The sequence below is a fragment of the Heterodontus francisci genome, chromosome 1, assembly GCF_036365525.1.
Source record: "Heterodontus francisci isolate sHetFra1 chromosome 1, sHetFra1.hap1, whole genome shotgun sequence".
NCBI lineage: Eukaryota > Metazoa > Chordata > Chondrichthyes > Heterodontiformes > Heterodontidae > Heterodontus > Heterodontus francisci.
Genome location: NC_090371.1, coordinates 30,586,438 through 30,600,342, shown reverse-complemented (window position 1 = coordinate 30,600,342; position 13,905 = coordinate 30,586,438). Strand labels below are relative to the sequence as shown.

Here is a 13,905-nt window from a genome sequence, read left to right as displayed (position 1 = left end):
TTTGGCACCGGTATGGCTGCAGGAACTGTCGGAAACATGCCAAAGGTGACACATGACTGCCTTAGGGGTTCCGCTCTGGATTTTCTGTTAAAGTTTACTCCCTTAGCCTTAGTCTCTTCTGAGATGCCCACAAGGCAGCGGGGTTATTAGCTCGTATCCCTGAGCAGGGGCCCTAACAAGCCTTGATGTTTCGTGGGATTTAAACCCATAATCTTCTGACTCAAGAGGTGTGTGTGCTACCCACAGAGCCACATTTGCTCATGCATCTGTACTATTCTGTTTTTCCCAGCGCTTTGTGCCTTAGTCATGCACAGAACTTGCAAAGTTTATCACATGCATAGTCAGTTGGCAGCCACCATTAAAGTACAGACCTGGGATCAAGAGTCATGCAAATTAAATTTAGAATCCAAGTACAAAATTCTGTTTGTGGTATTTAAAAAAAAAAGCAGTAAATGCTAATTGAACACGAATCTCCATTTTAATTCTTTGCACATGCTGACTCTCAGTGTTTGTCACTTTCTGTCTTGACAGTATGCAAATTTGTCCTCTGTGAGGATTTGAAATGCACTTGGTTGTCCCGCAGATGCGTCTTTTTAAAATTGTGCAACATGCATGACAATGGAAGAATTTAGGACGTGATAACAAGGCATGTACGTGGCTTTTATGCAGATTGGATTTCTTGACAAGGGGAAAGTAATCAGAGGTGCCAAGAATTACAATAAAAAGTGGATTAAATTGTGTTAATGATGAGGATTGATCAAGATTAAGACAGAAATTTGTTCTTTTGATAATTGTTGGGTTGAAAGTTGATTGAGAGGAATAAAACATTATTGCAGTTCATCTCAGCAGGTGTTCTTAGATCAGATACAGCACAAGCCATCCACACTGATACAAATGAGTTTCAGAAACTCAAACCGCAGGAAATAAAAACTTGTTCCTGCTTACAAGAGATAGTTAGTCTTCTTTATATTTTATCATTGTTAACATACAGCCAGGCTTGAATTTCCCTAAAAAACTGGATGGGTGCGGGGTGGGGGGGGGGGGGGGGGCGGAGGGGGGTTGGTGGTGGTGGTGGTGGTGGATGGTGGAGGAATTGCAGGGTTATGAGGAAAAAGCAGGGGTATGAGACTCATTGGATAGCTTTTTCAGGGACCCGGCATGATGGGCCGAGTGGCCTGCTTTTGTGCTGTATGAGTCTGTGATCCTAGAAGAAGGACAAACTATCAGGCTTATGAAGGGCAGTATGAATGTCATTATACTGAGGTGGTGAGACAGTCCCCCAGGCATTTCAGCCATTTTAAGACCTATGTTTATCAAACTTTACTTAACAATTGATCTAAATTGGTTTCCTAAGAAAGTCTTCCCTTTCAGATGTAAACTCATGGTGCAGTATGTCAATAGATGTACCTCCTCCAGAGATTTGGAATACCAGGAGCCTAGTTCTGAGCAACACAAAAAAACATTTTAATGTACCAGTGAATCTCCCTTAGCATTAATCATGGGTAGTCTGGGATCTGGAGCATAGTTGTTATGTTTAGCTGCTGAGATGCAGATGTGCTCAGCCTAGTCTCTAGGCTCTCCTCACGGGAAAATGGTAAACTGCAATGTGAATTTTTGGCATTTTTCTTAGAGCTATTGATAGAACAGAGCACAGCCGGTGCTCGGACATTCAAGAAAAAAGAACTCATTAAAGGAAAGAGTGGACTGAGAGAAAAGCAGGGATCAGTTGGACTTGAAATAAGGAGAGAGGGAGGAAGGTTAGGCAGCTTTTTTCGGCTATGTGGGATGGGAAGGACAGGCAGACCCATGGAAGAAAGTAAAACTTAGTATTGAAATAAAGTCAACTTATGAGTAAGATTAAATAAAAAAAATTAATAATCTATAGATTTAAATTTTAAAAAACTCTGCTGCCCGTATCCTAACTTACACCAAGTCCTGTTCACACATATCACCACTGTGCTCACTGGCCTACATGGGCTTCTGGTCAGGCAATGTCTCAAATTCTCATCCTTGTTTCCAGATTCCTTCATGGCCTCGCTCCTTTCTATTTCTGTAACTGCTTCCAGCCCTAGAACTGTCCAAGATCTCTGTACTCCTTCAGTTCTGGCCTCTTGCGCATCCACAATTTTAATTGCTTCAGCATTGGGGCCCATTCCTTCAACTGCCTAAGCTCTGGACTTCCCTTCTTAAACCTTTCTACATCTCTTCCTCTCTCCTTTTCTTTAAGATTCTTCTTTAAGCTTACCTCTTAAGCTAAGCTTTTGGACATCTGTCCTAATATCTCCGTTATGTGGCTCAGTGTCAATTTTGCTTTATAATGCACATGTGAAACGCCTTGGGACGTTTTTCTATATATAAATGCAAGATATTGGTGTTGTTTAAAGCATTTCTATGCATAAGGTGGAGGCAATGAATCAGTGACACCAACAGTGATAAAATATTGACATAGATAGTAAGCATGACGAAAAGGAAATGTATCTTGGACACTAAATGTTTATATTGATTAGCAGATCTCCTGTGTTCATGGTAACTCAGATGATATCAGATCTTTGCACAGCATCTATTGCCCCCTAAATAAAAGACCAATGTGAATTTAAACTATTTAAGTTATATAAATTCCTTCCTGCAGTGCATTCCTGCAGATATGATGGGCAGTATTTTCCCTGTGGGCTTTAGGACCCTGCTGTCAGGCTCAAATGAGGGTCAGAAGTCCACACTGTGGCCAGAATTTTGTCTTGGCTCGCCGTCCAATTAAGGGGGTGGGGAGGTGGGTGCAGGCTCTCAAAGCTGGAAGAGGAATAGGGAGCCCTGCAGCTCGGAAACAGCAGCAGGATGCCATTCAAGGTAAGTGAGGGAGAGGGAGTCCCTCTCCAACCTCTTTAAATTTGAAGGAAAAAATAGATCACGCAGTCAGGCCAAAATTGTGGAGGGGCGGGTGGAGGAGAAACATTGGTAAACCTCTCCACTGGGCGGTCTCCAGGCAGCTTCACTGTTCTCCACCACCTCCAGGGACTTGGAGGCCGTCTGGAAAATCCCAGTTGGCCTCTGACATTAGGACTTAATAGCCCTTTAATTAGTTGAGTCGGCTACCCATTGCTTTCAAGCACTGCTTCCCCCCACCACCCCCATCCCGCCTTTGGGAAAAAGGCTTGAGGGCGGAAGGGAGCTGGGGAAGTGGCATACCAGCCAGAAGCATGTAATTTCATGCCTGCTCACCTCTGTGCCTGCCCCCATCAGGGACTAAAGATTCATCCCAATGTAATTTGTATTAAACTGCCGCATACTCCAATCCTTGCTCAATCCTTCTTAACACTTCAATCCATGATAATAGCATTTATTTCATGTTGCCTGACTTTCAAAAGGTGTGGTCCAATTATTTCCTTCCTCTCCATATTACGATGGGATGGAGTTCCTTGCCTTTCCTTTGTGTCCCTTTGCAATTTATTACACTTTCCTCTCCATTGGCAACACTCCTAGTTATTTGCAGGGAATAACCTCAAGATGGCCTCAGTTAATGATGTACTGATCTGTTCTTTCTGTCTTGAAAATGCTATCAATCAGGACTTCCACATCCTGATCAATAAAGCAGTCAATTTTTCATTGTGCTATTTGTCACGCCCATGCAATCCGGACTTATGAACTATAAAATGAACTTATGAAGTAAACCGGTAATGAACACTTTTCTTGTAAAACAAAATGGAGTTAAGCGGTCAGGTGACCTTACCTTTCCTACCAACACACATGGAACAACAAGAATAAAAGCAAAATACTGTGTGTGCTGGAAATCTGAAATAAAAACAAGAAATACTGGAAATTCTCAGCAGGTGTGGCAGCATCTGTGGAGAGAGAAGCAGAGTTAACGTTTCAGGTCAGTGACCCTTCTTCAGAACTGCAAGAATCCTGAGCTAATTTTCATGATTGGCCTGGATAGATTGGAGAAGTTCAGACTGTTTTTCCTCAGAGAAGAGAAGGCTGAGATTTAAAGTAATTGGTGAGGGAAGCAAAGGTGACATGAGGAAAACTTTTTTATGTTTAAGGTCTGGAATACATTGCCTGAGAATGTGTGGAGGCAGGTTCAATTGAAGTATTCAAAAAACAATTGGACTGTTATATGAGAAGGAATAATGTGTAGGGTTATGGGGCGGAGGCGGGGGAATGGCACGAACTGAACTGCTATTTCGGAGAGCCGGTGCAGCACAATGGGCTGAATGGTCACCTTTTGCGCTGTAACAGTTCTGTAATTCTGTGAAGACTTGGAAAAGCAATTAAAATACAAATGACCCTTTCTGTGGTAATGTCTGCTTCTCTCCAACTGATTGGGTTAACATTACTGTTGCAGACTTTTTGACTCCAAACTAAAATTCCAATGAATGGGTGTGAAAACCCTACTTTATCAAAATGAGATGAGGATGAATGACACCCGGACTCCAGTGTCCAACAATGGCCTCAGCATCAGAAACCATTGATGAGGACAATGGAAAGAGAAACTATGGTCACATGACAGAAACTAGGTTTCTGATAAGGAGCTTTGTAAAGATATATTCTGGGCAGACAAAAGAGATCCATCTATGCCACTGAAGAGAAAGGGCCTAAGATTACCAGCTTTGAACTACATGTAGGCAGAACTGGAGTTTGGCGTTGAACTCCATACCTGAGAAATTATACCAGGACTTTGCCATTGACCTTTGGCTGGAATATAACAGGAGCAGTCTACAACAGTGCATCCATCTTCCTGAACCTCCCAAGTCTTTCTTCAGTGAACAAGCAAAAAGATTACAGGCCTGCACTGTTCCAAGTCTTCACCTCAGGGAAAAGCAAGTTTAACAGAGAACTCTTTAAAATCATCAGATCTGATGCATGTTATTTTTATAATCTCTGTCTTTTCCTGTGTGTGTGTATATCTGGATGAGAATGAGAGTGGGTGTTGTTGCATATATTTTGCGTGTTGTATAATAAACATTAATCTTTTAAACTTACGAGAAAACCTGTCATAAAACAGAAAGTGCTGGAGGTACTCAGCAGGTCAGGCAGCAACAGTGGAGAGAGAAGCAGAATTAATGTTTCATGTCTGTGACCTTTCATCCGAAAACCTGTCTTTTGCCCGTTCTTGCCAATTAAAGCACTCAGGGATTAAAAAGCACCTTTTAAAAGAAAAGTACTGTCATCGGTCTGTCGAGAAGTGAAAAAGGAGGAACCATCCCTATCATCTCTCACCTGTCTGTAACTGATTTTTCAAAACTTTTGCATGCTACATAGTTGGATGAGCAAAATACTCATTAGTTATTCTGGCTAAGGAACAGTTTAGCTGCTTGAGAAGTGTGAAAGTGATTATTAGTGTTTTCTGTTTGGTTTGTTTTCTTTCAGTCCCACATTGAACAAACTCATCTGCCATGGAATTATGCACAGTCACCGTTTTGTTTTAGACCTGTTTAAAATGGATTAAATAAGGGTGCAGTTACAATTACCCTCCTTCTGTGCTTTAAATGCATATGGCCCGGGCAATTAACATTTTTTATTACAAAAAGAATAAAGTATGTCCTGTCGAATCCACAGATATGTCCATCCACCTCTAAACTGGAAAAATGATATTATATCTCACCATATCGCCGTATCAGCATGTCTTCACAGGACAGCTTCAAGTCACTGGGAAGACTAGGTGAGAGATTGGTGCCAAATAGAGAAGCGATGACCTCACTAGGACTTTGGGGGTCAGGCTAAAATGAAAACGGCAACCTGCCAGCCCATATTAAGCTCTGCGTTGAGAGATGACCACAGGAAGGGGTTGGAAATAGCATGTCAGTGGTTCTGAAAGTGTCTGCTTTCAATTGTTGTTCGAAAAAAAGACTTTTCTAAGGTCTAGGGTATGCAAGAGATTAAAGGCATCACATATTGGATTGGAGGTATTAATGAGGAATCGTTGTTCAAGAGGGTATTGCAACTTTGAGGACTGAGAGACGGTGCGGAATGAGGATGCATGGAGGGTGTTAGCCTGAGAGAATGTGCAATGCAAAATGGACATGGAGGCCCTGATCATGGGCAGTGGGGTATGGGAGCATTGCGGCTGGGTTTTCCCAGCCCTGAGGAGACAGGATTGGAGGTGGTCGGGGGATGGGGGGCAGTTGGGGTTGGGAGATGGGGGAAGTTATGTTTGGACAGCTCCCTAACGCATTCCTGCCTCCAGGGGACTTTCCCAAGAGCAAAATGCGAACTGGATTGGCTGCCCGCTTCACAGAGGTGGGCAACCAATTAGTCTAGCTAAGACCCCATTTGGGAGCCATTTTACGCCAGCACTGGTATTTTACCAATGTCAGAGCCAATACCTCCCCCCCACGTCGTGTGCAAAGGCCACCAGTTCAATCGAGGTGGCCTCCTGATGGCAGGTCAGGGGACAACAGAACCAAAAGCTCCATGCCCCAGTGATGGGGCTGCGGTAATGAAAGGCTGCAGCCCCATCCATGAATAGGCCTGCAGAGGGGTTTCCCCTCCAACCCAATGGCCCTAGGAGCTTCAGGCCTTTCAGTTGATCACTTCAATGCAGGCAGCCTCGGCAATGCCCAGCTCTCCTGATAGGGCTGCCAGTGTGACATAGCTGCAGGTCCTCTGATTGGGCCTGTAGCATTGTGAGCCCCCCCATCTTAATAGGATGGTGAACATGGAGTGGGCCAATTAGGAGGCTGCCTCCCAGAAGTATGCACCACAAAATGGGTGGGCTCAGGACCCCCATATGAGCCCGATGTCGGGTTTCCGATGCCTACTGGAAAATCCAGCCCTTGGAGTCTGGGAACCCTTGAGGCTGGGACAACTTCAGTGCTGGTTGGCAGTACTCAAGGATGAAGGGGTACAAAGCATTCAGAGTATTTGCAGGATAGGGTGTGGGATCTGAGCACTGAAGGAAAGGAATAGAGGGGTCAGTGTCAGTTAATGAGGAGGTGAGGAACTGGGACAGGGATGTGGAACCCTTGAGAGTCTGAGGAGTGGAGAGAGTGGGGGAGAGGCTGATGTGTGGAAATACTAGGGATGCATGCTCCCTTCAACCAATCGCTCCTAATTATGTGTGGATGTGTGACCTCTGAGAAGTGATTCTCTGAAGCATTAACAGTTTCAGCTATGCTGCCTTTGATAGACTTGATGTAATGACTTTGCACTTGACACAAGATTTTTGAATGTATTGATGCAGCTGCGCCAAAACTAAACTACGGTGGCGCAGTGGTTAGCACCGCAGCCTCACACCTCCAGTAACCCAGGTTCAGTTCTGGGTGCTGCCTGTGCGGAGTTTGCAAGTTCTTGCTATAACTGCATGGGTTTCCACCAGGTGCTCTGGTTTCCTCCCACAGCCAAAGACTTGCAGGTTGATAGGTAAATTGGCTAATGTAAATTGCCCCTAGTGTAGATAGGAGAATTGTGGGGATGTGGTAGGGAATATAGGATTAATGTAGGATTAGTATAAATGGGTGGTTGATGGTCATCACAGACTTGGTGGGCCAAAAGGCCTGTTTCAGTGCTCTAAAGTCACAATCTACCCACATCTGCCTAATATTAGGATTGACTAGTACTTTATTTTATACAAACAGCGTATAGGCTAAGAATCTGTCGGGGCGCAAGGATTGCAATTCGCGACCTGCCCATGGCCATTGAGATGGAGGTAGGCAGCATACAAATTTGCTGATGCAGCACTGGAGGCCTTAGTCATGGAGGTGGCTAGGGGGTGAGATGTCATGGGTTCACGGGGGCCGGAAGGCCTTAAAGGACCATTTTTAGAAGAAATTGGGAGCAGGTGGACAGGGAGGTCAAGCAGCAAGGATCAAGCAGCAGTGCCACAAGAAGTCTAATGGCTCTATGTGGGTGGTCAAGGTCGGAGAATGCATCTTTACACGACATCTCCTACCCATTGCTCCATCAGTTTTTCAGTGCACCATATCCCCATCATTCACCCTCCAAGTCACTCACCATCCCTTCTTGGAAATATATTGCTGTTCCTGCACTGTGACTGGATCAAAATCTGAAGAACTCCCTTCCTAACAGAACTATGGGTATACCTACATCACATGGGCTGCAGTGGTTCAAGAAGGGAACCAACAACACCTTCTCGAGGAAAATAATGGATGGGCAATAAATGCTGGCCTTGCCAGCTATGCCCACATCGTGTGAATGAATGAATAAAAAAATACTGGTTTCCTGACAATTGGACCCTGGACCCTGACACTCAGGACTCACACCTAACATCCAGGTACTCCACCTTACCCGCACACATGTACCAATGCTGCCAGGCTCACATACACCCCATGTTACCTCCATATACCTCCAGCTGTTCGACTATGGCAGGCACATCACCTAAACGCAGTGCTACAGAATCACTGGCATTCCACCCTCTCTCTTGCAGGATAAGGTGGCACACAGTAGAAAAGAGCAGAGCAGCGCCATCAGGGGACAAGCACTCCTGCATCTCCTGAACCCTATGGAGAGATGGATCACTGCATCATGGTGCAACTGCAACAGTGCCCCTGGCATCTGACGTCACTGAGAACATTGAAGATGACAGTATGTTCCTGCCTTATACCACTTCTTAACTCCCAGCACACCCTCATCCTGCTATCTGACAGGATGAGCAAGCTACGGACGATGTGGTCATGGATCTCTTGTTTTCCACCCCTCTCTTCCCACTGCTCTCACCCCCCACCTTCTCCTTCTGTTTTCAGACACATGAGAATTGCCAACTGCCCAGCCATAGCAGCCCCAGGAGGAAGAAAGAGTAAAAGCATGGCACTGATGAAGAGGCCCCATGACTTGACCCGATACTCGCAGCCACCACCTTAGATAGTGGCACAGCTCTCACTTACACTGCACGTGCCTTGGAAGCTAATGAAGAGTTGGAGCAGTACTTGTGTCATTGGGCACAAGTGAGCTGCAGCCAGTCCACGGGTAAAGGATGGTTCATTTGCTGGCTCACTGAAGGATGAGGTCGCAGATAAATTCTGCTACAGTGGACCTCGATGGGGCAGCATACAGGAGAAGGCTGATAGGCATGCATACTGAGATGCTTGGTGCATTGGCAGCCCTGCCAGACAGCCTCCTGTCACTGTCAAGGAGGTTGGAGGAGTTGGCTCCAACTTGGCAGAGGGCATGGCGCAGAGTTTTGCCCTGTTTGCGACCTCTACTGTACCTCCTTGGCATGCTGCTGACCCAGAGGCACTGCAACTGCAGCTGCCATAGCTGTTACAGCCTTTGTGTGGGCAGGTTAGAAAGTCCTCTGCCCTCCCTGTGAGAATGCTACAACACTTCCTGGCAATCAAGCAACTCACCTCCAAAAGCACTCCACATTAGTTCCAGAGAGTTTGCAATAGCAGAAGTTAGTTAAAATTACCTTACCTGAAAGTTGGGTGCCTGGTCCTTTAAGTAACACTAGTGGCCTCTCTTGCAGCTGAATGTTTGATCATTGGTGAGTGACAATCGAATACATCTAATGGACCTGCATGGTCCAAATTTGGAAGTTGGGCCACACATCAACCGGTAGGGCTGTGTGACACCATGATGACACCACCTCAGCTGCTTGTGGATCCAGAGGACGCCTGCGCGAGTGTCCTTCTCAACATAGGATATTTGGCCTCTATAATGCTGCTTCTAGTGGTGCTGCAACAATGAATCTGGTGCCCAATGTATCCAATTTGCTTGACAATATTTGGGCAGAAGCCTGTCCGTCCGGCAGTGAGCGTTATATAACACTCTTCAGTCTACGTTGCACTCTGCCCCTACAACCATCTATTCATGTTGAAATTCAAATTCCAAGCATTCCAAATGCGACCGTTCAGATCCTTGTCAGTTTAATACTGTCATTCTAGGCCCCCGCCTACCAAGAATGAGGCACATTAATTTTGTCATGAACATTGATTTTAAATTGTTACTGGAGTGAAGAAAGGACTTGTTAAACAGATCAGCTGTGGCTGGAAAAGACATTTACATATTAACAGACAGTGTTTGGAAGGACAAAGGACCATTCCCTGACACATTTAACGCAGAATAGACCTTGATCACCAGGTATTGTGTGTAACAGGAGCATGCCAGAGACTGCTAAGGTGATACAATCCAAAACAAGACTAACCTACTTGGCAACCTGGGTTTTTCTGAATTGTACAGTTTGCTCCTGCACTGAGAAGATTTCTCCTGTCTGCTCCCATCTCTTTCTCACAAACCTCTGAATCCACTGAAGACACATGAACCCGAAGAAAGAAAAGTCTCCTACAGCGAACAAGGTTTAAGAAGAATACTGGGCCCCAACGAAAATCAAGAACTACCTGCATTCAAGGACTCTGCAGTGAGCTCGAAGAACTGTAACAAAAACTCTTCAGATATTGCCTCAAACTTTTCACTTTATTTTTTCTTATGCTACTTTCTTTCTCTATTTGCATGTGTGTATCGCATATGCATGCTTGTGGGTGCGCATCCTGTATCCCTAGACATTAAGTGAATTAGAGTTTAAGTTTAATAAATTTCAATCTTTCTTCTTTAACCCTAAGAAAACCTGTTAGTGCTGGTTTCTTTGCCTTATAATTGGAAAGCAGTGAACAAGGATTCACCAAGGGGGAGGGGGCTAAAAACACATGGTGTTTAAAATTAAACCCTGTTACGGTAAGACCCGTTGAAGGCTGAGAGGGACCCCTAGACACCTTTGTCACCAGATCATAACAGATACAAACACTTTTGCACAAAGAGGTGCTGGTATTTTTATTAAAAGCAAAATGCTGGAAATCTGAAATACTCAGCAGGTCTGGCAGCATCTGTGGAGAGAGAAATAAAGGTCAGTGACCTTTAAACGTTAATTTTGTTTCTTTCTCCACAGATGCTGCCAGACCTGCTGAGTATTTCCAGCACATTTTGATTTTATTTCTGGCATTTTTATTGTTCTTTGCTCAGTAAGCTTTGGTCTCCAACTAAGAGTACAACAAGACAGTTTTTGACATTTTTAGCATGGGTCATGATGCTAGGAAGACTACCATGTGACTTTCCTTTTTGCATCATGTATAGCTATCTCCCTGCCTGAGGCCACAGTGTGATTTTGTTTCTTTGTTGATAGTATGGAAATCTCATCAGTAGATTTGAAATTATCTTTGCCTTTGTCATCATCTCCCCGGAATTGCTATTTGACTGCCTCTACAGCCATATCATCAGATTTCAAACATTCGAAGAATTTTAAAGGGAGATTCCCATATTACAATGAAAGGTGATGATGTCTACCTCCACATTCAGAAATAGGCATTGTAACAAACATTCAGTGCAGTTCACTTGGCCATCTCCAGATCCACTTAGATGGGAAGGAGTATGGGATAAGGGACTGCTGGACGGGTGAGTGCCGAATAATTGAGCAGAGTGGGGAACACTCAGAGAAGAGCAAAGAGTGGAGAACTTGGAGCAAAGCAGGGAGTAGGGTGCATTTGCACATGATGAGGAGCAGGAAGCAATCATAGCAGATCAAGAACTAAAAACATTCTGTAGAGTTTTGACAAATGCTTTTTTTCCCCAAAATATACTTTAGTCATAAAATTTGTACAAAAACATTGCATAACAGTTCAAATTTAACATTACATAATGTGTCATGCAGTTTAATTTCTTTCAATACAGTTTATGAGTTGCCTACTACCCTTGCCTTTATAGGTTATATTTACAATGTACATTTACATTCCGTGTCAAACATTCTTTGGTGTTTACAGCCCAAGGGGTTATACACAGGTTCCAGTCCCTCAGCTGAAAGCTGTGGAGAATAGGCAATGCAAATCTGATACTATATGGTACAGAGTTACATTACATACATGCAAATGTTAAAATCATTCTGGATTATCCAGAAAAGTTGCAATTACACAGGAAGTTGGGACGCTATCCTTTAGGACCACATTTATCACCAGAATTTGTCTAAGAAGTGGAGGGAGCCTTTGGCAAATGGAAGAGCAATGGTGTCCCCTTGCCAGATCATCAGTTGGTTGCTGAGATTAACCACAATGAAACAATTCTTTCTCTATCCATCTTGATTCAGCATTCACAGCAGAAGCTCAAACAATGGATAGAAACCATTGAATTCGTTATGTGCTGGATTGGGTGGAAGAGCAGAATGCATTTTAAAGAAAGATTAGCATGTATATAGTGCTTTATCAAGTCGCAGAAAAATCTCACAGCTGCACATACAATAGATTGCTATGAAATTGTCATGCAGGCCCCACCCATCCGCCTAAGGTAAAATCCAGCCCAGTGTGTTTAAAAATTAAATCCTGTTACAATAAGACCAGGTGAATGTTTAAAGAGACCCCTAGACACTATTCTCACCTGGTCTTAACAAAATGCAATAGGCAAAAGTGCCAACCAGTTGGGAAATTTCATTGAGATGAATGACCAATTCATCATTTGTTTTGGTGATATTGGGTAAGTGAGTTTGCTGGGACTCTAGAGAGCTTCCTGTTCTTCCTCAAAGTCTGGCTTAAGACTCGAACAGGCAGATAAAAACTGAACTTGACGTCTTTTCCAAAGGATTGATCGTCTAACAGTGCAGTACTCCCTCAGTGCTGTATTGGAATGTCAGTCTACATTGTGTACTTAAGTCTAGATAAACACTTTAAGGGGGGAAAAATTGCACGGCCACGGGGCAAGAACAAAGGAGTGCGGCTAATTGTATAGCTCTTTCGAAGAACCGGCAAAGGCATGACGGGTCGAGTGGTATCCATCTGGCTGTATGATTCTGTGATGTCTTGGAGTGGAACTTGAAACCACAAATAATTGGCTCAGAGGCAAGATTGCTACCACCAGTAAATATTAAATCTATATGAATAAATAAAAATGCACTGTGTGAATCCGGAATGCATTGTTTTACACAATTAATGGTAGCCATAAAATAAACATGCATACACAAAATTGGGAGACTAAATTAACAGCATACTCAAATCCTTCAGTTTAATTGATTTTATATTAAAACTTTGATGACTTGCAACATGCAGGTATATTTATTATTTCAGCGTCTCCTTTGTTTCCCAAGCAAACCTTTATGCAGTCAGTACCTACTATCCTACTTCTTTTCTCTCCATCTTAAGCTGGTTGTACTGAAGTGATTTTTTTTTTACCTACTTAACAGCATCTGCAGAATTAATCAGCGTCCAATCTGCAATGCATTCTGTGACAATAAGATAAGCTTGGGTACCCTTTAAAAGAGTGCTCAGACCTTAAGGCAGGAATGGAGACTGGAAAACAAATCTCTAATGATTTACTTGTGTTTTTTTTTCTGCTCTCCAGTTATGCCTCGTTTTGCTGAACAAGTGGAAGTTGCAATTGAAGCACTGAGTGCAAATCCCCCACAGGCTTTCGAAGAGAATGAGTTCATAGATGCTTCACGCTTAGTTTACGATGGAGTACGTGACATAAGGAAAGCAGTGCTGATGATAAGGGTATGGTTTCCAATTGTTTACTTTACTAACGCTTTTAAGCGTAAAGGCTGCAGGGCTCAAAGTACCTTTTTGTAAAGCCAGTACAAAAAGGCACAATTTTAGATGTAAGTCACAGTAAGCATGCAATGTATGGAATGATTATCTTAATGTTTCAGTGTACTTTCTATTTTGAGACCACATACCATTCATTCTGATTGAGGAACTTCTTCCACAATGCACAGTCCCCTTTAAACTTTCTATATCTTTTGTAAGGTGCCTTTGTGTATGAAAGCTTTAAATTAGTGAAATTGACTCCCAGTTGAAGCGGTATTTCAGAATTACGCTCTCTCCTGTGTGACTTTTCACTCCCCAATCTCTTCCAGAGCATTAGAAAGGCTCAACATTTTTTTTAAATACATTCATGGGATGTGGGCATTGCTGGCCAGGCCTGCATTTATTGCCCATCCCTAATTGCCCTTGAGAAGGTGGTGGTAAGCTGCCGTCTTGA

General features: G+C 43.6%; 1 protein-coding gene across 1 annotated transcript in view; it reads left to right on the top strand.

Annotated features, from left to right (window-relative positions):
- ctnna2 (catenin (cadherin-associated protein), alpha 2) overlaps positions 1 to 13,905 on the top strand; it is a 1,561,189-nt gene that overhangs the window by 1,267,730 nt on the left and 279,554 nt on the right. Inside the window, exon 13 of the mRNA XM_068028796.1 lies at positions 13,267 to 13,418. Coding sequence (XP_067884897.1) covers positions 13,267 to 13,418 — 152 coding nt within the window. The remainder of the gene's footprint in view (positions 1 to 13,266; positions 13,419 to 13,905) is intronic.